Source organism: Manacus vitellinus, unplaced genomic scaffold, assembly GCF_001715985.3.
Source record: "Manacus vitellinus isolate BGI_N305 unplaced genomic scaffold, ASM171598v3 scaffold_38_pilon, whole genome shotgun sequence".
Lineage (NCBI taxonomy): Eukaryota > Metazoa > Chordata > Aves > Passeriformes > Pipridae > Manacus > Manacus vitellinus.
The window spans coordinates 2,956,844-2,981,914 of NW_021940526.1; the positions used below are offsets into that span (position 1 = coordinate 2,956,844).

At 40.1% G+C, this 25,071-nt stretch overlaps 1 protein-coding gene across 5 annotated transcripts in view; it reads right to left on the reverse strand.

Moving 5' to 3' along the window:
• Positions 1–25,071, reverse strand: part of PLCB4 (phospholipase C beta 4) — a 168,742-nt gene that overhangs the window by 69,673 nt on the left and 73,998 nt on the right. For all 5 annotated transcript variants that reach the window (XM_029961664.1, XM_029961662.1, XM_029961663.1 and 2 more), the window contains 6 exons: positions 13,958–14,055; positions 12,027–12,107; positions 11,658–11,717; positions 10,266–10,409; positions 1,139–1,218; positions 529–582 (listed from right to left, as the gene is read on the reverse strand). In XM_029961664.1, the coding sequence (XP_029817524.1) occupies positions 529–582; positions 1,139–1,218; positions 10,266–10,409; positions 11,658–11,717; positions 12,027–12,107; positions 13,958–14,041 (503 nt within the window). In that variant the 5' untranslated portion in view covers positions 14,042–14,055. The remainder of the gene's footprint in view (positions 1–528; positions 583–1,138; positions 1,219–10,265; positions 10,410–11,657; positions 11,718–12,026; positions 12,108–13,957; positions 14,056–25,071) is intronic.

Below are 25,071 nucleotides of genomic sequence, written 5' to 3' on the forward strand. Positions count from 1 at the left end.
CTGTACAGAAAGAAATACACTGTTTCAGCTTTGCTGTTACTCAAAACAACTAACCCAACAGTTCATTTACCATGTGCAGAAAACCAAATATTATCTGGGGGGTTCCTATAAAAGCAGAAGTATTTTTGGCAGAGTTATGTCTCTTTTACAAGGAACATTTTAAAATGTACCTTTTTGTCCTCTACTTAACTGGCCTGAAAGCTTTTATGGTTCTTTTTAAAAGGATTTTATGAAATTTTACAACTGAAAAATCCATCCCAGAGTTTTAAGATGAAAAATCTGATGCTCTAAGTGATTTTGAATTACAGGAACTTTTCATTACAATGGACTACAAAAAAACCTTGATTAGGTTGATAAGAAGAGCTGCCTAATTTACTGAGGAGGTCAGCTAAGAATGTCTAGTTCTGTACTTACTCTTACATATGCATTAGTAATAATTGATATTACATTGCACTATGAAGTCACAGAATTTTATTAACATTATACAATCAGTACCTGACAACAGCTGGAACTCCCAGTTGTGCTTACCTCCGAACTGGAATTTTCCCATTTGTGTTTGTTAGGAAGGCCAACTTCATCCAGCTGAAATTAAGAATGAAATACTTTTTAAATACTATTTATTAAAATTGGGATCTAGATACTAAGGTTTAGCTTAAGATTATTGCCCTGTCTGTGAAATGAGTACAAAAAAATAATTGTTCCATAGGAAGAACATTTTTCTGTAACCTCCTAGTGCTTGAGGCAGAGCAGTTCATCAAATGTGAAGGCAAAAAGCAGCACAAAAAAAAATCAGTACAGCAATTAAGACAAGTGTGAAGACAAGAAAGTCTCCTGGGGTTTCCCTTGCATATGCATCAAGGAAAGAACAAACTAGACAATAATTAAAACATACAAAACAATAAATCAAATGAACAGTTATAAATTCTTTTATAATTTCTACTGGGCAGGTGCCAGATATAGCCTTGAGACTTCTTTGGTCTCAATGAAAGACAAACTCCTAAGTAATTTAACACTATTTTCTTTATTACACTGTTTTGTGATTGTAAATGTTGAAGTATGAAAACCAATTTTTTTTTCAATTCTAAGAAGGAAAATACAGAAAAATAAAGGAGAAGGGGAAGGAAAGAAAGTAACTTACTGTTTTTTGAGACATGTCATTGGACTGACATTGTTAGCTCTAAAGTTGTGGATGATGGATCCAAGCCCTTCTACCCATTGCTGAAAAACAGGAAAATATAGAAACACCAAATTAGGAAAACGGGAGAGGGGAGAAGTATGAAAGCTTTTCCTGGGGGAAGGCTCTTTCTTGGAGCTATGGATAATGTCAATAACTTCTGCTGAGGAAAAAACCTGCCCACTTCACAGCCTATACCATGGAAAAGTCCAGCCACATTTCAGCCATTACCATTTCATCCTTCCCCAAACAAAGTGACTGTGCTTTCCATTCTCCCAAATACCACGTGGAGCATCAGTGGTGGTCTTAAATCAGTTTATTGCCAGCCAAGGCGAGTGGTCCATTGATTGATTTATTAAGCCCTCTATTTATAGCCTATATAAACATTTGCCTCCCTTTCAGTAGCAGGGGGCAATATCAGCTATTAGTAAGCAACATGATGTAATATCTGATGAGATATTCAACTGGTCCAGCTTTAGAAAAGGAATGAAACAACTAATAACAAGCCAGAGGCACAATAATTGCTGTGTGACACCAACATCATCTAAAACTGTCACATATTCAAGTCCTGCTTGCTTGCTTGCTTTCATCCTTAAAAAGCACAACATTCCCATAATCACTGGGGTGGCTTTCAGCCAACAGCAGCATTACAGCACTCACTTATGTAATTCCATTTTTATGGATCTATTTTTCTACTATAGCCTGCACCTAAACTTTGCAGTAGTGTATAGAAGCAGCTTAAGGATTAGGCCCTAACATGAACACTCATTGATTTCAGCAAGAATTCCTGGCAGGATAAAGCTACAGGAAGGGGGGAAAAATGACAGCACTGCAAGCCAAGCTCAATCTCAATTATGCCATTGTAACACTAGGATTACTCAACAGATAATTTACACTGGTGGAACTGAGATGGGCTTTGGTCCACTGCTAAACATTAACCTTGTGAATAAAGAAGCTTTTTGCTTCTGGCCAAATTCTGTGCATGCAGCTTGAACTGACTTGGGCAGGATCCAGAATTTGACACTTATAAATAGATGCAGATGAGTGTATTTTTCTTTTCATGAATGAGTGCTGTACATCTGCAATACAGATGGAAAAAATCATGATTTATATTGGAGGAATACTAATGTCTTTGGGAAATGGCACACTGTAAACTGCAGGCAGCAAATCCTTGTGGGCTAAAACAAGGTCTAAGGTGACACTTCAAGAGACAAACACACTTAAGCAGATCCTTGTACTAGTGACAGACTAAATCTATTTTGTTTTAGGAAAAGTAGCCACATCCATTTTTTAATTAATCTTTTTAAAATGATCTTTTAAATAAGTACTGCATAAAATATGCATTCTAATAGTGAATCTGAGAATCATTTGAAAATAGAAGTCTGACTTATGAGAAAAGCTAGTATTTGGGGTTTCTTAAGTGTGTTTTTGTGCTTGAAAACAACCAGGAACAGTCTGACCTCCCATCTCTATTTTTCCAACTGCATGAGTACAATGACAGTAGTCAGAGGATGAGGGTACTGCCTAAGGAAGATAAAGAAAGCAAGGTTCATGGGGCAAGATAATATTATTTATTAGAGCTGATATAACTAGAAACCACTGACAGATATAGGAAACACTTATCTTTTCCAACAAATGTTCTCTCACCTCAGATGATAAAGGAATAGAGCTGGTGATAATTTCAGGGCAAATGCCTGAACAGGTCTTACATAGATTTCAATTTCCTAGAACTGTCAGAATTCATCATTAACTAACCTACATTTGGGGTTTTGTGGTTTGTTTGGGTTTGGGGTTTTTGTTTGGGCTGGTTTGTTTTTATTTAAATCAGTAAAATGTAACATTGCTGCTGCATTAACACTGTCACACGTATACAAACATTTATCCTCGTGATTAGTCTGCAGTCCCTTCCAAACTCCTCCACCTTTCAGCACTGATCCATAACAGCACAACAGCACAGGCACTGCAAACAAAAAAACCTTTGCAAAATTAAATTACACAAAATGCATGCTGTGAATAAGCTTCAGTCTTTTTCTTTTTTCCTACCAAAAGCCACCACTGACGCAGTACTGATGATATCACCATTTCAACCAGAAACAAACACCTACAGATCCATTCTGATTTGAAGGCAATGGATTACAACTACACCAGACATAACAAAAACTAACATTTCAAAGTAAGGTTACCCTGCACTCAGCTCTGAAGTTACTTCTGTACATCAAGAGAAGCTGCCAAAAGGAACACTTCGCAAGTAGAGAGAGAAATTAATACACTAACCACTTACCAAGTGGTATTTTTGCAGGAGTTGTCCCAATGATTCCCACTTTGGAGGCCTCCCTAATCTTTTTTTCAGTGTTAATGCCCTTTCCTGATAGGGATGCCAAACCAGGAACTCCACTCCCTTACAGCAAAAGAGCACAAATCTACAGCCAAACGCTGACAAGCCACAAAAGCATCACACCTCTGCTGGCACCAAGGGAGCCAACTAAGAGCCTCCGTCCATCTCTGACTCACCTTCACATCGGTGTGATGTCCCCTGGGCAAGACATGACAGTTCCACAGACATGTCTGCCCATCTGTTCCACCCCACACTGCTGCACCACAAGGAAGCATCTGGCTGCTTGCCCTTCATTTGGGGGCTAAAGCAGGTTCTGGGGCGTTTCATCAGATATTGCCCACGGTTATCAGCTGGTCCCAAATTAACCAGGAATACAGCAACAAACAAATTCAACAACACATTCAAAACACACAGATTTTTTGTCCTTCTGAGCCAGCCTAGTCTCCAAATAACAACTATCTTCATAATCACTTTTAAGGCACTGTGATCCAGTGCACGGATAGGCACAAAATTCAATGTCAAGCTGGCAACATATTGCTTTCCTGACAATATACCATTCCCAGATTTAATGTACACTTGTCTGATGACCTTGCAGGAAGGATGCAAGAAGAGATCAGATTTCTCTCAGCTAACACACTATGAAGTATTCAGCAGCAACCTTCCTCATATGCTATGATAGCACTTCTTATTTTACAGATGAAGCTGAAAGATCTGTAAATTTATGTAAGTGACAAGGATAAAGATCCTCAGTTCTCTTCTTTCACGCTCAGCATTTTCAAATCACTGTCTCTGCAAAGAAGGAAAATCCTGTAACAAGATGAAATTCTCAGGTAGATAGGAAACACTTCAATTGGGTCTTACAGAAAGTACAAAATGTTTTTGATAGAAATCAGGGTACACTGGATTCTTACTGATGCTAGTGTTGAGCATTTTCCAATTTTCAAAATATGGTTCAGTACCTTTCATCTGTCAATGTAACTCCTGAGTGGCTCCCTATATACAAATATTATTCCAGATTCACAGAGGAATCTGGGCCCTGCTATCTAATCCTAGAAAAACAACAATCATGAAAAGAAACAAAGTCAAACACAAGCACACCTTAAGTTCAGACCCTCAGGCTGACACAAGAGGCCAAAATCTACGCTGCAGGTTGGAATAAGCAGCCTGTGTTGTTTTTCTCTAACAAGATCAAACACTGTCAAGCATCTCTAGAAGGAGAAAGTACATGAAAAATTGACTGAAGAAGCACTCTCTCAGCTTTTGCTGTAGCACTCAAATGCTTCTGAGGCACTTAGTGACCCTGCATTACCTGAGGTTCATCGATGAAACACGGGCAGCAGTGGCAGGGTGCATGAGTAAGTTTGGCCTTTCAACCCTCTTTTAGCCATCAACCTTTCATTTAGGGGGGGTTAAAAAGAACAAAACTTATGAAAGGTTAAAAATCACCATAACCTACAGCTCATGAAATTCTAGACAAGGTCATGCACAGACTATTTACTGATGAGGTCAGTATCATCCAGGCCTCTGGAGGTTTTACCTTCACTTTTTCAGTGCAGCCTCTCCAGAGTTATTTCACACATCAGGAAAGGAGGCATTGCCCTCCGATTTTGGTATTCAGTGCATATGACTGGCTGTCAGAGGCAAGGGCTTGACAGCTGGAGGGTTCAGGGAGCCCAGGGAGAATAGAATACCTCTTCCCAAGCCAGCTGAGGGCTGGCAGGACTCCCTGGCACTCGCCCTCATCCAGTGGCACCATGACCAGCAGATGTCCCTCTTCCCTCAATGCAGATGTCTCAGGACTCATTTCTGTTCCATGAAAATTCCCTTTCCTCTCATGCCAGTCAGTGACAGTGCCAAACCTATTCCCTACCTGACCAACTGCAGCGCAGACCTGAAGGATGTTGCTGTGAAAATTCTGGCACAGAGATGAAAGGAGTTCTTCTGACTTTCAAGTATTCCATCAGGAAAGGTGAGGCTTGCACACTCTGTACTGGGAGTTGCCTGATGTGTCCAGACTGTTACCACACTTCAACAAAGCTTTCCACCCTGGAACTGCTTTCCTAGCACTGGAGGGGTCTACTCTGAAAGCGGTTGGAAGAATCACTTTGGCTGCTTTTGTATGCAAACTAAGAAAAACATAGTGGAGCTTTACACAGTGAAATCCACCTCCTGGCTAGAGAAAACCAGGGCTAAAGTTTTCAATTTACTGATAATTCTGCAGTGGCATAGCCAAGAAAGAAAACCAAAAGGCAGAAAAGCACATGGAAATCACTGACACTGAAATGCTGGATGGAATATGAAGATCTCTCTAGAGAATGTGGTATTACATACATGGCACAGGGCTACCTAAATAGGTAAGCTGTGGTCATATAGTTAAGATAGTCATGATTTAGAACTGTTTATCACAGTATGGCTTTGAGACATAAGCCATACATACTAACTAATACATACATACTAACACAGAGGGATACAGAGAACAGCAGTAGGCTTCTGGAGTTCTGCTCAAGCATGTTTTGCGGGTTTCTTGGAAAGTTTTGCTTCAAAACATCAAAACAAACCAAAGCTATAGGAAAATAGAACTTTTCTGTAATGTATTTGTGGCATATTCCCATAGGAATCTTCTGCTACCTCCTATCTGCCTTCTTAACAATATGATTTGGGCAAATACTTAATAGCTTGTTTTGTGGGGAAAAAAAATCCGGGTCAATCAGGCCAGGCTGGATGGAGCTCTGAGCAACCTGCTCTAGTGGAAGGTTCCCTGTCCATGGCAGGGGTTGGAATTGGGTGGTGTTTAAGGTCCCTTCCAACCCAAACTGTTCTATGATTCTATGAAACACAATTTTTCTGTAACTCAAGAAGAGCCACATAGAAACACCCACAAAACCGATGAGCCTGGAGTGCTTCATCTCACCAAAACCATAACGGTCCATTTAACTATTTTAAACAAATTGGAAAAAAAAAAAGAAAAATTAAAAATATCATTCCCACTGAGAAGTTTAAGAATGTCAGAATGAAATGTTTTTCAGCTGCAGTCGTCTTCCATGCCATAAATATTATGAGCTGCATGATAAAGCCTGCATTTACCTTTATGTTGTTTGCCAGTATGTGAGTAATACAGCATTTCTGCACGTGTTGTTTGTTCATCCTGGAGCCTCACAGGTTAAGCCATCAGTGTGTGAATCACTGTCTCAGTAACACACCTGAAGAAAATACCTATTTTCTATCAAATCTAATAAAAACTGTAAAACCAGTCTGTTTTACATCTATGGCTGCTCCCATCCCGACCCACTGCCAGAGGAATTGTGCCAGAAGAATCAGCACTTCCCAGAGCCAGATTATCTTAAACACTGTTGTAAGCTTTGCCCCTGAATATGTGGCATGAGCCTAACATTATGGCTCTCTGAATTAGGAGTGTTCACATGAAGCCCTCTGCCAGCAGGGCAGGGGGAACAATACTTTCTGGCAGAAGGGCAAAACCCATCAGCTGGAGAGATGGTCCTTTCCAACAACACAGCTGGATCTGGGAAAGAAAAACTGTCAGGACAAATTTACCCCCGATATTCATAAATATTACATAATGTTAAAAAACATGACTTAGGTTAATCTATTAAGTTAAACTCCTTAATGCATTGCCAAAGTGGATGAGCAAAGAAGACAAGAGATCCATATTCTGGATCGCTGAAGTACAACAGCTTCACTGGACTTGTGCCATTTTTGGATAGGCAGCCTACATGCCATGGGCTAAACCTCACATCAGCACTACATCACTTCTGCACTAAGGAAATTCACCCCTAAATACCCACAGGCCTTTTCAAATGTCCTGGACTGAGGAAAACACATCATCTGATTACTGGGTCCCAGCAAGTCCATCTGGGAAGCAAAAAAGAAAAATACACACATAGGCTCACACCTCTCATGTGTGTGTGTGTGTGTGTGTTTTAATTTTAGCTCAGGGTAATTTATACAACCTGATTTAATCAGGATTCCAAACATCAGGTTTTAAATTCCACCTTTTATAGTCACTCTCTGCTGCCACAGTGGAGCTGCTTTAGGAGTGGACCACGACAGCTGCTTGCAATCAGAGACAGAGTACACCCTATTTTGTGGCTGTTTTAAGAGTGGAAATGAAAACCAATTTCTCAGCTGAAAACACCAATAAAATTTAAGTAGATAGAGTGTAAATACCAGAGTTGGAGCTTGGAGACAAGTGGAGGGATAATAAACACGCTCTTGTTGTTGGAATAGTTGTACTTGGAGCTCAGCAATGCCTTGGCCAGACCTGCTGAGCACACTGACACAAGGGGCAGAGGAACGTGGGGCTGCCCCACTGCAGAGGTGATGACAGAAGACAACTGCCAGCCCGTGATGGGGAGGGTTCAGCACTGCCCACAGCAGGCAGCAGCTCTGTGCGTGCCCACCTGCCACAGCTGGGGCACCCCAAGGGACTGCCCACACTCTGCTGCCCCATCCTATGGGACCTGGCAGAACCTGCCCCCCAACGACACCATTCCTTGCATGGATAGCCTGAAGAAGCCAGGAACTTGAATTAATTTTCTTCTTTGTCATGGTTTCTCAGTTCCATTATAAATCCAGCCTTCAGGGAGGAACAATTACTTCTTTTCCAATTGTAAATTACTATCTACAGAAGCAGAATTCCCTTTTGTCCTCTTTCTAGGCAGAAATGTTCTGAGCTTTTGCATTGGGATTTGCCACTCAATTCCCTTGTTTTAAAGCATCCCAATCAGGTACTGACCAATCCAGGCCTTGGTTTATCTGAGGAAGGGACAGAAGATCTGCAGCAAGTAATGTTCACCTTCCTCATGGCAACAGGGCAGGGACAGCAGAAACTAGGTGTATCCCTTACACATATCTGGGTTGCTAAACCTACAATCACTGCCCTTTTTTCTCCAAAATCTTGCCTCTGTTATTTCAAAAGAGGGGCTTACATTTGAACATGGATTAAATCAAGGCCTATTTAAAACTGCTGCATAAAAGCTGCATAGCTACTTAACACCATGCAAAGGCTTATTTCTCCAAGAAGAGATTTACTGTGTCGCAGAAGAAAGATGTTTTCTCACGAACAAAACAGGAAGAATTAAGTAGGAACAGCTCTATGTGCAAATAACTCCTAGAAAATTTTAGTTTACCACAGAACTGCAGTAGCAAATTGATGTACTTACCATATTTGAAAAGCCAATACAGTACAGACCAAATTACTCAGCGAAGGTAACTTAGAAAGCCCTACATTGATTTTTTTGGCTTGATGTGCTTTATCCTCTCCCTCGTGCCTCAAACATATCATATCAGATCAGGTGGATCATCATTGCTGACAGTTCTGGATATATATTTTGGTGGGAAGGTTCCCAAGTGCAGGACTCTCACATATATGGGCCTCTCAGAGCCTCCCCACAGGCGGACTGCAGCATTACACACCATTTTTGGTAGGCAACTTGGCTCTTAATGAAGCAATAGATCTTTTCAGCAGGGTAATTAGCTCATCTCCTGTGACAGTCTGTGTAACTGGCCAACATCCTCACAAACCAATTAGTCTAATACAGCCTATTGAGATCTAAGGTGGCTGAGAAACTTAACTGCAACTTTCTGTTTTCAGATTAAATCAGAGACACTGTTGGGTTAAGTATAAAACTGAATGCTGCCAACATATCCTTTTCTTTGCCTCTCCAATGTTTTCAAAACATAACTGTGGCACGTTATTTCCCTGAAAGCCTGCTGAAAACACACACAATAAAATCAATTTAGTGTACCCATGGAAGTTATACAAGTATTTCTCCTATCATGGAGTTCACTCAGTATTGCCAGTGTTTCCAAAGGTATGGATCCAAAGCAACGAAGGATCAAGCAGGTCTGCCAAGGGATTTAGTGATGCTGCATTCAGAAGAAAGTTTTAAAGCAGGTGTGTGTCACTGATCACTACTCAATATTTATATCTCACAGGCAAAACTGATTGTAATCCTAAGTTGAATACATACAATCAGAAAGGAAAATCAAAGAATGTGTTTTTTTAAAATCCCTTGAATGTCTGAATCTAAGGTACTATCAGCACTCTGGAACAGGTTTCTCAGAGCAGTTTACAGCAGACAGCTCGAGTACCAGGACAGGTGGAGCCCCAGAACTTGCATTGTGAACTGCAATTTAAAGCTCTCAGGAAAGATGACGTGTAAAAAAGTGCCATTGTTTCCTTGGGACTGTTCCATGCCAACGGGAAACAGAAAAGAAGCTGGGTACACTGGGATCCCCTTAACTGCAGAGAATTTTCTTTCCTGCCTTTGTCCTTTCAAATAATATGAACCACACAATACAATCAAGTTATCGCTGAACAGAATTTTGGAGGGCTGAACTCCACCCACCAGGAAAATGGAAGTCACTGCACTTCCCTTCAGCATCCCTGTGACAGAGGGATAACTGTCACACAGTCTGCTGGGCAAGCCCCACACGGAGATACTCAACAACTGAAGGAATGATCTGTCTTATATTTGCTGGTCTCAGTATCTAATTCTGATAAATTGCCGTGCACAGAGAGGCTGATAAACCCACTGTTTCCTTTCACCATGGCACACAGACATGTCACAGAGCGCTCCAAATGGATGTTTGCTGTCTTTCCAAAGAGTGAGGCAGCAGACAATAAGCCAGGTATTTCAGTCAGCCAAGCAGGCAGACTTAGGAAAAACAACTGAGCACTGGTGATGAGCTCTTCTTTTATTTTTAACTCCCCCCCACTGTTTAATTGTGAAATACCTTGGCTACTTCTGTGTTTTCCGCTACCATGTAAGTGAAGCTGATGTTCACCAGGTCTATGCCACTGCAAACACACACTATCCGTCCTTCCAGCTCGTTTTCTGACTTTCCAACGGCCTCAAGTGCGGTCAGTATTTTGGGATCCTGTGAAACAGAATAAACACCTTGTTACAGCTGCCACATTTCTGTTACGCAGTGCACTATGGCAAAGATGCATTTTCATCTCCATATACATTTACACCTTTAAACCTTTGCCAGTCATAACAAACGAGTGCTTTCACTTCGAAACACTGTGTGTAAACCTGAAAAACGATCTATTTTAACAGCTGGGAACACGATTGTGAGAACTCATGTTTTCATCACGAAAAAGAAAAATTAATCACTCCAAGGACCGGAAACAGAGGAGCAGTATTAATCTCTTAAGTTAATTATTCCAATCTAGTTAAGTCCATAGTTCCTGAGAGTTATGATCTCTGTGACTTCTTGGCTGTTTCTTAGTGACATGTCATACAAGCTGGTGTCTGCTGCAGGTCAAGGACTAGAGATTTAATGGGTTTATTTTTTTATAGAGTAAATTCCTTAGGTAAAGACGGAGCTGAAGTCTGAAGCATATTGGTATGGCTGTCAGCTCATGGGTTGTCTGCAACACCCCTTCTCATGCCCCTCCTCTACGGGGGAGGGATCTTATTCTGTGCATTCCCAAGAGAATTATTGAGATAGTTATCTACAGTTACCACAAAACCACCTAACACGTGGAAGTGGAAATGTACAGTCCCAACAAATCTTCTAAACTAAAGGTCTGCAGGAGGGAGGGCCACAATTCACTGCAGAAAATCCTAAGTACTCCTTCTGAAGAATACCACTGGGGATATTCCCAAAGTTTTGGGTTCCTCCAGAATTCCTAGCAAGTACTTCTGTTGATACTCTTCAAAAAGGCAGACTGTGACCAGCTGCCCTCTCAGACCATTTAACTGCATAAAGAAGGATGTAAACAAAACTTCCTGTATTTTATGTCAACAGTGCAAGAAGATAAAACAAATTTTAACCAGACAGGAACAAAATTTGGAAAATGAAACATTTTTTTTCCAGATCTGTAAAACAAGTATCACAATACATTGTTACAAAGTAATTAAAAACTCCTGATATGTGCTCCTAATGTCTGTTGTTCAGCTTTCCCCTCATCCTGAACCCTGTACTACTTCAGAAAGACCGGACAGCTGAACCTGCCCACTGCAAGCGCAGCAAATTAATTCAAAACTTAACATCTTAGATTGTGGTTACAAAATAAAAAACTGTGTTGCTGGTATTATTTGAAGAAATGAATGTCATCCTGTATTTCACCTTCAGTTTAAATATCTGTTGTTTAAACGAAGAGTATAAACCACAGAGTACCTTTGGTACAGCTCCAAAACGAACACTGTTGATCAGGGAGCATTCTAATACCTGTCCTTCCTGAAATGATAAAAATAGGTGCAAGTTCAAAGGTCTGTTGAGACACGGCTCCACTAGGAATTGCAGCAAAAATAAACAGTGAATCTCGCTTGTTAACACTGTTAACAATACAAACAGTATATTTCCCTTCAATATCTGTTATTTCCCTCTTAAATACTTCATTTCTGTCAATTCTAAAAAAAAAAAAATAGGATGAAGGTTAGTTTTGTAAATAAATTAACACGGTATTTTAGATGTTTCAAAACTAGCCAGAATATAAATCAAATGCAATAATATCTAATATATATTCCTGATATAATTGTAATATACCTTTCCTTCACTTTTCCAGCTCAGAAAAAAACCAAATTCATCCACTTGGAAGAGACAGTTGCTTTCAAAGACAAAAGATTCCTATAGAAAAGAAAACACAGACCATTATTTCAGACAGTTTGACGAATATCATAAATTTATTTATTGTTCAAAAATAAAAGACTGTTACATTTCTTCCCAAATACCTTCCTGCAGAATTTGCTATTCCCAAACTAACAAAAGTGAGGGAGGCAGGCTTTAAAAAGAAAAAGATCATTTTTAATGATTTGTCTTCTTGCTGTTGCTTGAGACAATTGGATGCACTTAATTAGTATTTTCCTGCTTCATTGCAACTATGAAGATGTTTTATTTAATAAAAGCAGTGATTCTTACCTAATAAAAAACCTTAATGAATTGGAATTTTAAAAAAATTATTGAAAATTAAATGCTTCAAACCACGTAAAGGTGAAAATACACATAATTTGCCAATACTACCTTCGAGGTCAAATGACCACATTTCATTTTAACATTCAGAATTTGGGAAGCACTTTTCTGTTAAGACTATGGCAGTGTCAATGCTGTGAGCAATTTGTGGCCAGAGTATCGGACAAGCAGAGTTTGGAGGACATTGATTTGCAGAAGAAATCAGGAAAGAATGGCATTCCAAAGACACTGGGCAAGGCAAAAAATCAGATTAGCTGAATTAAAGAAGAAATTTCCTCCACACACCTCCAGTCTCAATTAGTGCATCATAAATTAAGCTAAAATGCAGGAAAGGAGTGTGCAGAATCAATCACTTCTCGAAGGACAGAAGGATCCAGAACTTCCTGACTTCCTTAATTGAAAACTGACAGCCATGTGTGCAGAAGAGGAAGCAATCCAGGCTCCCAACTGTATTTTTGATATCACACCAAAATTTGAGCACTAAAATCTCTTTTCTGTCTCACAACAAAGGTGCCAAAGAAGAAATGTGGGCCACACCCTCTCACGTAGGTCCTCACGGGCTGTTCCTTGAGCAAATATTTGCTGAAGGAAAATAAAGCTTTTCTGAACCTCCTTTCTAAGGAATTCCATGTCCATCGGTATCTTATTTGTTTATCTAGCAACAAAACTGAAAATACAGGGTAAACCAGCTAACCCTATCTTGGCAGGCCTCGTGATAAAAAATACCTTTTACTTACATTTCAAAAGATAAGAAGCAAATACTAATATCCCTGAAGGCACTTACAGAGATACCTTCAACTTAGAGAGATTTCCTGTCCAAACAAGATTAAAAATAGACCCTGATAAAATTGTTCTTATCACCATATCAATGCTGAGTATAAGGTAAACTTCTCAGCACTTTATTTCAGCTGTGTAAAATGCCCTGTTTTGCATTCCTTTAATAAATTTGGATTAAAGCACAGCTGAAAGTGGGATCATAGTAATCATATTTCAGATAGAGTGCAGATTGATTTTCTGAAATAGATAAAACCCCTCCAGATCTCAAATGGTGCATTTGGATCAGAATATAAATATTCTGTGTTCTCTCATTTTCCCTTGTGATATGCAGGTCCTCAGTTTATATATTAAAAAAGCAATATATTCTCCCTCCCTCCATATGATAGCTGTGCAAAAAATGGGAGACTCACTTTGTTCAATAATGTGCTTTATGAATCTGCAAAGATGAGTTTTATGCATGTTACAGATATTTTGATCCAATTCTCCCCTTTTCTTCCTCAGGGCTTATTTCAAATCAGAGGGATTAAATATATTTTAAAGCCGTTTCTTTTAAAAGCAAAAAACTGTACAGCAATAAAGTGTGTTGGTATTGCCTCCCCACAGACATTTCTGGAGGTATTACCAGATAAAATGAAAGTTTCTTTGTGTACAATGAAAGCAAACCATGAAATATTCTATCACATCTGCATATTTAAAAGAGAATAGCAAATGAAAGGCAACTGGCCTCTTACCTCTTCATATCTATCAAACACAGCTCCATCTTGCATAAAAGAGGGAACTGGCTTCTGCCAGTTAAATTCATAAGGTTTTGCCATGATAGAAGAAAAACCTGAAATGGAATGAAAAAGCAGAGTTCAATTATATCCTTTAAGAGGAGCATTTCAAAGTCCATGTAGGAAAAAAGTGAGTTCTAGCTTTTCCTTTCACACAGAAATATTAATAAGTTGCAGTGCGTTTCCCAATCAAGAGTTTTCCCCATAAGAGTATTTTTGTTTCATATCTTCAAAATGAAAAATACTTGTAAAACCTGTGTCTGAACTTAATTATTTGAAAAACACTTGCACTGTAACTTCCAGAGTGTAATGAGGCTGGGATTAACAAAGCTCTAGGTGACACAGAAGACCACAAGCTGTAATATAGAAAAGTGCCTTTTTTTTTTACAGGACTACATCAGATGCTACACAAACAGCTTGTGTTTTTTCTTAACATCCTAAATTGTATGCTACATAGGCAAAACACGTTTCTTCTGTGTTCTGTATTTCAAAAATCCATTTATATTAAATAAAGTCCTGGGTATTTTCAGTGGTATTTTATACATAACTAAAGATATGGATAATATATAGGTCAAAATTCATAGAGAAAAAAAATTGTTTAGACATACAGGGAATTAAATAAAGTTAGCTAGTTACATTTTGCACCTATGCAAGTTTAGTAATGTGAACAAAATTGTTAATTTGAAATACAACAGAGAAATCATAACATATGGACCTTGCAATAAAGACCAGCAAATTATCCAGTATCCTTTTCAACACCTTGGTGCCTCCTAGGTTATGTTGCTTTACACCAGAAAATGCCCCAACTTTGTCCTCTGAAATACCGAAGTTCAATTTACATGAAGAGTATCTGCATTGTTCCTGCTTACTAATGCCATCCAGGACACACATATTTTGGTTATTCTTTTATACACTTGACCAGAAAGTCTTGCACGAGGAGGGAATAAACACCCCTGGCAGCAGCAAGATAAGGCTGACTCGCAGCTGGCAGGAAATCGTTCCGTGAGACGGAATATTGGGGGTGACCACAGCACAGAGTCACAACCACTGACCCCACACGCTGCTGCCTTACCCTGTTCTCATCTGCCTGTCCCAGCCCTCCCCTGACAACTGATAGTGTTCATCTCCTCCTGACTGTCCCCAGAGGCACAGCGCAGGGTTACGTGTGACCAGCACAGCTCCTGCTCCGCTGACACGCAGGCGCTCTGCCCACGCAAGGATATCCGAGCGAGAAGGATAAAAAGCATCCATAAAACTCGAGGGAGAGCATGACACTCTGTGCAATCTCTGCTATGCAAACCGACTCTGTAGCTTTCGTGTTGCCAAAACTCTGAATAGTACATCAAATTAAAATATTAGTGATTAGGTAACAACGCTTCCGAAACGTTCTCCGACAGAAATGTCTACCTGGACTGAACTTTAAATCCAGAACAGATGTAAGTGCTTAAAAAAGCTTAAGAATTTTGTAGTATCCCCCTTCTCTGTCTTGGTCTCATTCACATAAAGAATGTTCTAACAAGAAAAAGAACATTGGTCTTAAGAACAGTTATTTTGATAATTGCCTACTGGAAAAATAACCTTACTACTTCAAAAATGCAAAGCACATTTTCATGCTGCCCATCTCTATTTCTTGCCCTTTTTTGGTCATTGATACAGGAGTATAAAAATACATATATCATGTTTCCAAAGCCTTAGGAATAAGATAAATGAATTCGTTCTCCATAACAATCAAAAATGCAATTTGAAATTTATATATATGTCACCATTAAGTGTTCCCTTTCGTTGAAAACAGGATGAACACTCCAAAAAATGTATCTGTACTCTTGATTTTTAAAAAAAAGAGGCTAAACAATATTTAAGACTACTCATTTGTACTTTTTTTCCCCCTGATAAAGAGTTCCTTTGGACAAAACTGAGAACAAGAAACCAGGGCTGAGAAGTGATCAGCTACACTTAGTATTTATTAAAAGGCCCCTCTTCTTTTTGCCAGTCCTGCAAATGAGTCGTAATATCTTCCTCATGAGCACCATGAGATGTTTTGAGATCCTTTCAAATGACTGAATTTTTATTAGTTTTTTGTAAATACACTTACAATTCTCACGTCTCTTCCAGTTTAGAACAGCATGGAGCTGCTTTTCCCTCATTTCATGAAGGAAGTTGGATAATAAGACAGCCACCCCACTAAGATGGTACCATGTTCTGTACAGCTCACAGACTTCCCACAGTAGCTCAGTATAATCACAACAACTTGGAAACTTAGTGCTTGTTCCTGGAGCAAAGTTGCAACTAGAGAAACACATTTTCAGGAAGGTGTTTTCTGACTTTACAGGTTTTGTTGCGGGCAAAGTTGAAAGCAGAACCAACAGAACCCCACACCACACAACAAATCCTCAAAGGTCTTGGAAAGATATCCTTCAAAGGAAGTTTCATATATCTATGACTGAAATGATAAACACTACATTTTTATGGCTTGTTGACCATTCCCTTATGTTTAAATGTCTTTTATTATCAGAATGTTCCCACAAAGAAGAGTAACTTCAAATACAACAGGTATTTGCAGCAATAAATGCTGCCAGCACATGAAGTCCTTCTGGGGAAAGCCGACACATTCTGTGCTAAAACATAAGAAATGTGATGGCACTTTTAAGACTGTGAAGAACACACTTCCACAGTCCCTAGGCCATACACATGGCCCCTACCCTTTTTTACTGACACTGAACCCCATGAAGACACGGATGTAAAACCTACAAGCTTTGAACTCCTGTATAAGACACATCCTAACACTCCATCCAGCATCTGGCACTCCGAAACCTGGATGTAAAGAGTGCTTGAGCAGACACCTGTCTCTCAGAAAGACTAATTACCTTAACACCACACACATGTACTTCATTAGGAACACTAATTACCTTAACACCACACACATGTGCTTCGTTACCAATTTGAACTTGGCCGAGTGCATTGTCCAGTCGCAGAAATAGAGCTCTGTAAAATCCCTCCTTTACAGGTATCTCCTCCTTGTCTGGGTGCTCACTCAGTGTGATGAACTTGTTACTTCATTGCTGATAAATTAAATAGATGGAGCTCCTCAGTTTCTGCTGCAATGCGCATTTTTCAAACCTTGGAGCCAGGCTGAGCCCTTCCCACGTTTCCAGCCGCCTTTCTGAAGGAAGGGGTCTGGACCAGGACACAGTAACCCAGCACAACCCTCTGTCACACAAACCAGAATTACAGCCTTTCCTCTCATTTGCATAACCTTGCATTTAGCTGCAAGAAAACACGCCTGATTGCTCATAATTTATCAAGCAATCAAGTTCTGTCTCAGGGCCTGGAGCTCGCTGTTATTTACCATCTCACCAACCCCTGCTCTAGCTCTGCTCTCACAGGTCACTACAGTTTACAGATGAACTGAGACAGATGAGGTGTGAGGGAAAGGCTTGAGTACACGGAGCAAGGAGGCAGAGGAATTGTAACAAACAACATTTTTAAGCCCTATGCTTTGGCAGCTGTGCAGAAGGTGAAGAAAATTCTCTGTGCCTCTTAAAAAGCTCTTTTCGGTCTCTCACATTTCTTACACTCCACTCAAAAATCCATTTTTCCATAGCCCTCTTAGCTTTTAAGAACACCAAAATAAAACACAAAATACTCCCCTGTCACTCTCTGGACCTCTGTTAATCTTAATCAATTTTTAAGCAGTTCAAAGACAGTGAAAGGCAAAAAGCTATCCAAACTAACAAACCCAAACAAACATGACACTCTAACATTCATATGGTTGCAAATATACACATGCACATAGCCCACTATGATGAGAACTGCAAGAATTACTCTCTTTAGTGAAATTTAATAACAATGAAATGTGTGAAGATTCAACTGGGAGAGATAGAAGGTTAAGGAACTAAATTTAAAGACAGCAAAATTTTAATCGGAAAACTTTCAAACAGCCTTTAAAATCAAAGCCTTCTCACTGATTTAAGCATTCTTAAAGTATAACAATGTCTCTGAATACATACCATTCACAAAAGCAGAAAGAACACTCATAAAAAATACACCTCAGCACTTAATCAATGACCACAGGGGAGAAGCAGGTGAAATTCAGTAGTTAAATGCCCTTTGAGCTATCTCCCTTTCTTTCACCACTGATTTATGCCTGAAGACATGATTTGGATCACATGAAAAAAAGCACCTTTTGATTCACCTGGAGTACCCAAAGAGTGAGGACACCAAATTAACCATATCCAGAACAGCATTATTTAACACAATAGTCCTCCTCTTTTGTAAGCTTGGCTGCACTACACTAAATCTGGGATGTGGAGAATATAAATCCTGGGTTTTTTCATTCTTTGACCAAAAGAAGGACAAGGTGTGGCTGAACAGGAGGAGGAAAGGATTCTGTTAATACAAAGTAGACAAATGTTTGGGGAAAGAGGTGATATTCTAAACTAACCCACAGGGCTGGCTAGCATGATGGATAAGATACTCCTTGGATCCCATAAACATCCTGCCAATGTTGAGACTCTGTTGGAAAGGACAGCAGTATTCCTTAGAACCGATTCCCCCCCCAGGTCTCAAACACACAAACTCACAATTTCCGTAGTTTCCTGAGCCTCAAATATCATAACAGGACTTGTAATTTATTTTTTTTTTTTTTAGTAATTATTATTTTTGCCTCTGGAATGAATCCCTGTTTGCTGAGTGAGAAGCGAGGAGGCTTCACGCTCTGTGTTTGCCATTTTACCACCTACCTGCTTGAATCACACGCCCTGAACCTGCACCACTCACAGTCTGTGTGGGTTCCAGGGGCGAAGTGCAGCACTCACACAACACCGTGCTGAGTTCAGTAATCCTGCCCAGGAATATATGTTTTTCTTACACATACAAGGAAACAATCTTTTAAAAAATAAACTAATGCGTTTCCCACTCCTCCTCCCTCTTGAAGTACATGTATCCTTTACCATCACTCCTCTTTGGTAAACAAGATTCTTCAGAAAAAAAAAAAGACAAACAGATCTACAACAGCAGACTTCTCTATATTTTGGGAGTTTTTTTTATGGAGTTCATCCCAGTCCAGCTAGTTTACATGCAGAGTTGTGGACTAGAGTGAGGAACCAGCTATCCACAGCTAAACAGTCAGTACAGCACTGAAATACTTATAAAAATGCCCCCTTCATTTTTTAACAGTGCTCTGTAGTACTTTCATATTCAAATATTAGAATTGTTTCTAGAGATTTACAGGAGGAAAGTCAGATCTTCATACGTTTACTCCTCAATGTCAAATTTATTTGGTCACAAATGTACCAGTATTACTGAATGCAAAATGCAGAGACAGGGTGTTTCTTAAACACAAAACCTTGGTTTCAACGCCAGAAGTTAAAATTCAGAGTAAGTTTTAAAAAGATAAAAGCCACTACAGTGTGAATCCTATGTAAAAAGTAAAAGGGAGAGCCACACTGCTGAGTTTCTGCAGTATCCACACTAAACTGTAAAGCAATTCCAAGATTTCACAGCTCTCTAGGCTCTTCCACAGTCAAAGTTTGTTGGGTTTCTTCTTTTTTTTTTTCCTTTTTTAAAAAGAGTGATTTTTCAGCAGGTTATTTTTAAACGCATTATTCCCACAGCTAATACAAGCAACTTCAAACAGTTCTCCCCAAAACAAGGTCCAGGAACAACAAAAGACAGACAACAGAGCTCAGGCGCCTCAACATGTATGGTCTAGTAATGTTCTCAATTTCCATGCTGTCTTCTTTTCCATTTCGTTTTAATTGCTGGAATGCACTGGTATGCAGGGGCAGCTGAGGGGTTAGACCAAAACAAGGAGTGGCCTGTTCTAAACCAACCTCTTCTTCAGCTTTTCACACAAGTTCAGGGAGGTTGCCCCTGCAAAGCTCTGCTCGGGGCTAAGAAAGGAGTGTATCTAGTGCTGACCACAGAAAACAACAACCGCTGAAATGAGACGGTCCTGCCTCCAGGTCTGAACTGTGGTCCAGTCACCACCTCAGATCACAGCCATTGATTTCCAACAGACAGAATTCCTAGGATAAAACACAGGACTCAAGCATGACCTCCCAGCTTCCTTACGTGTCTTTCTTTTTGTCCTAAGGCAGTTTGTTAATGTCTACAGATCTCCCCAGCCTTCCCATTCATTCAAAACATATCATCATCTGTCATGAGTTTTTACCACCCATACTTTTTTTTTTTTTTTAGAGGGCGGCATTGTAACACTCTGGCCCCAGGGCGGCAAGCTCATGGGCTCAGCCAGGAGCCCCAGGGCCACAAGGTCACGGTCTCAGCCAGGAGTTTTACCTTAAAATACATACAGAATTCTCTAATACCTCGACATAGCATCAATGGAAAAAACCACACACTTGTTCCCAAGAGGCACTTTTACCGATAATTTAGGGGAGAAAATAAGGGAACTTGGCAAAAGTTCCGAAGGGCACCACACAATCCAGACAAAGCATTCCACCACAGAACCCACCCAGCACATACTGATCACAACACCCAGACAAAATCCAATCCCTCCGGCTTTAAGCTGCCGAAAACATCAAGAAGGGAGCAGAGAAAGAGAAGCAGAGGCACAGGAAGAGAGAAGGAGAAGGAGGGCAGACAGGCCATCCCGCTCCCCTGGCACCTGGTGGCAGAGCAGCTCTCCGTGTCCCGACGGCAGGGCCGGCACCGCGTGGGGAGCACCTGCCTTCGGTCTGAGCCGCTCCGCTGCCCGCGGACACCCCCCGGGCCCCCCGGGACCCAGCGGCCGCTCCGGGGCTCCAGGGCAGGGCGGGGGGCGGTGTTCCCGCTGTCCCTGCCGGGCTGAGGCTGCTGAGGGGATCCAGGAGCTGGGGGGGAGTTTTCCCGCCGCCTTTGAGCGGCAGCTGCTCCGGGGCTGCCCCGTGTGGGCTCCGGGGGTGCCGTGAGGGACACGGGGCACCGCAGCGCCCGCAGGGCCTGACCGGCCCTCACAGGGTGGTTCCGACCCAACACCTGGTGCCTAACGCATACTAAACTATAAATTTTACTCAATAAGTAACGTTGCTTTCACTGTTGTTCTTTCCTTCTCAGGATAGAAAATCCGGTGTTCACGTTTTCAGTTTTGCAGCGGCAAAGGCGAAAGGCACAGATCTTCCTAAGGGATGGTTTCAGGGGAAGGGCACTGATCTTCCCGAGGGATGATTTCGGAAGGGGACATACTCATAATGCTGTCAGGGAATTTAGCAACCTGACTCATCAAAAGACACAATAAATGAAAATTTATTTTCATTTACACGTATTATTCAGTATCCATCTAACAGCAACTTCGTACTTCTGACTTGTCAGGTGAACTTCATTTCATAACATGCACATGATGAAGAACCTTTCTCTAGAACTTTCCCTGTTTCCAATAGTAAACACTAACCATATAAAAAAAATTAAGCTGTCTAGCAATGTGAATGATGCTACGGTTTTATCTTTGGCTAAGCAGAAGTGTTAGAGGTGTTTACAATTTATTTAGTATAATGTCAAGCATCCCATTTCCTGGAAGCCATCTCCTCCCCAGGCAGTAATAGAGAACAAATTGGACTTTGATGAAAGCAATGGTTTGTGTTAATAGTTGTCAAGATCTTTTCTGAATTGCTATAGCATATGATCTATGTGTACAATGTATCTTGACCTAACCAGCAGTGACTTTTATTAAGTTTAATTACTTCACTCTGTGGCTTTCAATGGAAGTCAGTGTTAAAACAAAGGTTACCTCATGGGATAATAAATTGTAGTAATAAAACAAATAAACAAACATGTAGCATTTGCAAAACATCTCAAGTATTTTCTGATTTACTTAAGCCCAAATTCTCTATTTACAATTTCGTAAAATCTGACACCTTGTATCATTACAGCAATGAACCCTAAAGAAAAGGGACTTGTCAGATTTATTAAAACAAGAGAGTCTTCAATATGCTCTTTGGGCAGTTAATACCATACATAGTTTCTGCTGTTGTTTAATCTTCAGATGACAGATAACACATCTTTTAAGTCAATGAGTAGTGTTTCTCTCTTTTAGGTATGCCTGTATGAAGTATTTGTGTCAATTATTTGAATTAAAATCATGGGCAATTTTGACCTTTAGAACTCCAGTTTTTCCTTTTCATCTTCATTCTGGAGCTTTGTGCTCTAATAGATCTCGAGCAGAAGTGATTTCTGTATTTTAATGTCATAGGAAGACATAAATAAATGTTTGAAATTAAAATCCTAAGAATTTAGGTGGGTGCACAGATAAACACCAAGTAACCTTAAGTGAGCATCGCTCCTATTATGAACACAAGAGTTCAGGGATCCATGGACATACAACAACTGCAAGATTCTAAGTCCAAATTATTAAGTACAAGTATCATGAAAAAGGGAAAACAAACTTCCAAACTAGATTAATATCAGCAGCCTTTCATTTTTAAGAGCAAGGGAAAGTTTTGGAAAGAACACAAACTAGTACCTCTAACAAAAATAAAACAAACTAGAAATATCAGCTGCTCCACAACCACATCCTGAGGACACAGTTGTCTGTTTCCAAACACTGACACAGACTCAGACCTTGTATTAATAAAATGTAATGAAAGGTCAAGTTCATATTTTTGTAATAACTTCTAAATCCCTGTATGTTTGAAATAATCCCTCCTATGGTCAGGTACTTTAGTTCAAACCAAACTTTAATAAACTTTGGACACGACTTCATACAAGTTCAAAATATACAGATATTTTAAAAACTAATAAGCTGTGAAGAACATAGATGTTACTTTAAAATCTAAAATTAGGAAAGTGACATTATAATTTGCTGGGTTTCTAGATGATTTCTGAGAAAACAAGTGTGAACCACATTGCTGGCTTAAAATTTCAGACAAAGCTAAGGTGATCTTTGGCAATCGTTCCAGTGGTCTAAAATACATTCATGTCATAAAGCTGTGTTCACTCTTTGAGAGCTGGCAGTGAGTTAAAAGTAGGTATTTGTTGAAAGTTTAAACTAATTACAAATTTCTTGGTACCTTGGATAAAGCCTACAAGCCACAGTTACCATGAAAATACAGAGGAGGGAGAGTTTATACCTTTTAGGCAAGATTGTCACTGTGCAATTTAACCCATAGCACTGGTTAGAAAATTTTTGTATCTATCTCAGAAGTCACAATGCTGCTCAGATTCCATCTCAGCACCCACCTTACACCCTAGAGATAGCAGGTTTTGCATTCCCTTCTTTAAACTGGAGAAGATAATACGGAATGAAAAGCAAGAAACATAGATGTGGTATCTGCACTGGATCGGTACATTCCTTCCTTCCTTCCTTCCTTCCTCACACCCGACAGCCTGTCTCTGTTTTCATCACTCTTTAATTCCCCTGAATCAAGTCTCAAAGGTAGGGGAATGCAGGCAGGGCATTACCAGCCGGTTGGAATGGAAATTCTCCACCACCCTTCTGATCAGCCAGCCCCAGCGGCTGCAGTAAATGTGAACCCTGAGTAGGAGGGATTTCTAGGTGCAGCCTTTCTTCCTTCCCCAGTTCTGTGACAGACCCGAGCGCAGCAGCAGAGCAGCTGTGAGCTGCCCTAGCAATGTGTAGCTGGTGCAAACTGCTCCCACTGGAGCTTTTAGTTGCCTTGGTTCCATTTTATTTTTTCTTCCAAGATTTCAGGTTCTCATCTCAGAAAAAGACCATAAAGAAATATAATATACTAATTGTCTTTAATGAACACTCTCATATCTCCCAGCCAGTATCAGGAAAAGAAAGCACATGGTGCTCATGGTGTGCACTCCAGCACTCCTGTGCAAAACACAGATCTGTGAATCTGAATGGCATTTAATGGATGGGGGGGAAATAATAAGAAGAACTGTCTGGCTCCCCTTGTCTATTTTCCTCATCCCAGACACTCTGCCTATTGAATGCAAAAACAACACTCATCACCAATTTTTCAGGAAAAACATCTCCCGTTTGGGGTAGATAGGAGTCAAGGGAGCTGGGTTGCAGCTGGTGGTGAGCCAGACTGCTCTGGAGTCCTGGATCGACACTTCGACGTTCCCCATTTTCCTTTTCTTCCCTCCAAAGAATGAGACTACCAAGACTTGTCTTAATTACAGACCTAGTGATGCTAACCTTAAATCACTAATAGCATCCGGTATTAACTCTTTAACAAACTGGGCATTGTGCTGAAGATGAGATTGCCCCAGTTCCAAACACAATGTATCATAACTAAGCAAGGCTAAAAATAAAATGCTGCCTATAATTTGGAAATCCAGAGGCTCTCTTTCCAGCAGGACAAATATGGACAGCCATGTTTGAGATATACCAGGTTATCTTTAATTTCATAGAGATGCAAGAGGAAAAGCAACAGGTTCTGAACTTTTGGTTATTATTATTACTTCCTTATGGTAGGTAGGTGGCAGAGTAAGCATTTCTTGTCAGTTTGTTTCAGCCACATTTCTTTTTAAATGGTTGTTGTGTCACTGCCCAGAGGCTTTAAAAGCAATGGAGGTAGAATAAAAACAAGAAATAGAAAAACAATGCAGGTAATGGGACCAAGGATAAAGAATATCACAAATCCTTTAGCTGGTAAGTTCATAGTTAACCACAAAGAGGAGATGGGAATGCATAAAACATGGCATCACAGTCTCTTTCACTAATCCCTGCCTCAGAGAAACCATGCAATCTGCATATTCATTTCTACTAATCAAATATTAAAACAACTCTCTTGACATTGTGCAATGTTTCCTGTCACAGCAGTTGTTATCAAATTGGCAGCTGTTGTCTCTGTGGGGTAAAAGGAGACTGTGTGAGACTTCTGAGGAAGTTTATCTGATAAAACAGCTCAGAGTGCTAATATAGTCATTACTGAGGTATTCAGTTGTTTACATCATTTGAGAACAACGCCCCTAAAATGTCATTCTGAATATTAACATATCACTTGTTTGAGAAATGGGGTAAAACTGGGCATGCCAGCTACTAAAGAGAGGGGTGGGAGAGTGCTCCAAGCCAGCAGCCTCTCCTAATCTTCATCCTGGATGCATTTTGGCTTGTTCAACTATTCATAATATATACATATGAAAATTTCTGGAAGAAAGGCATC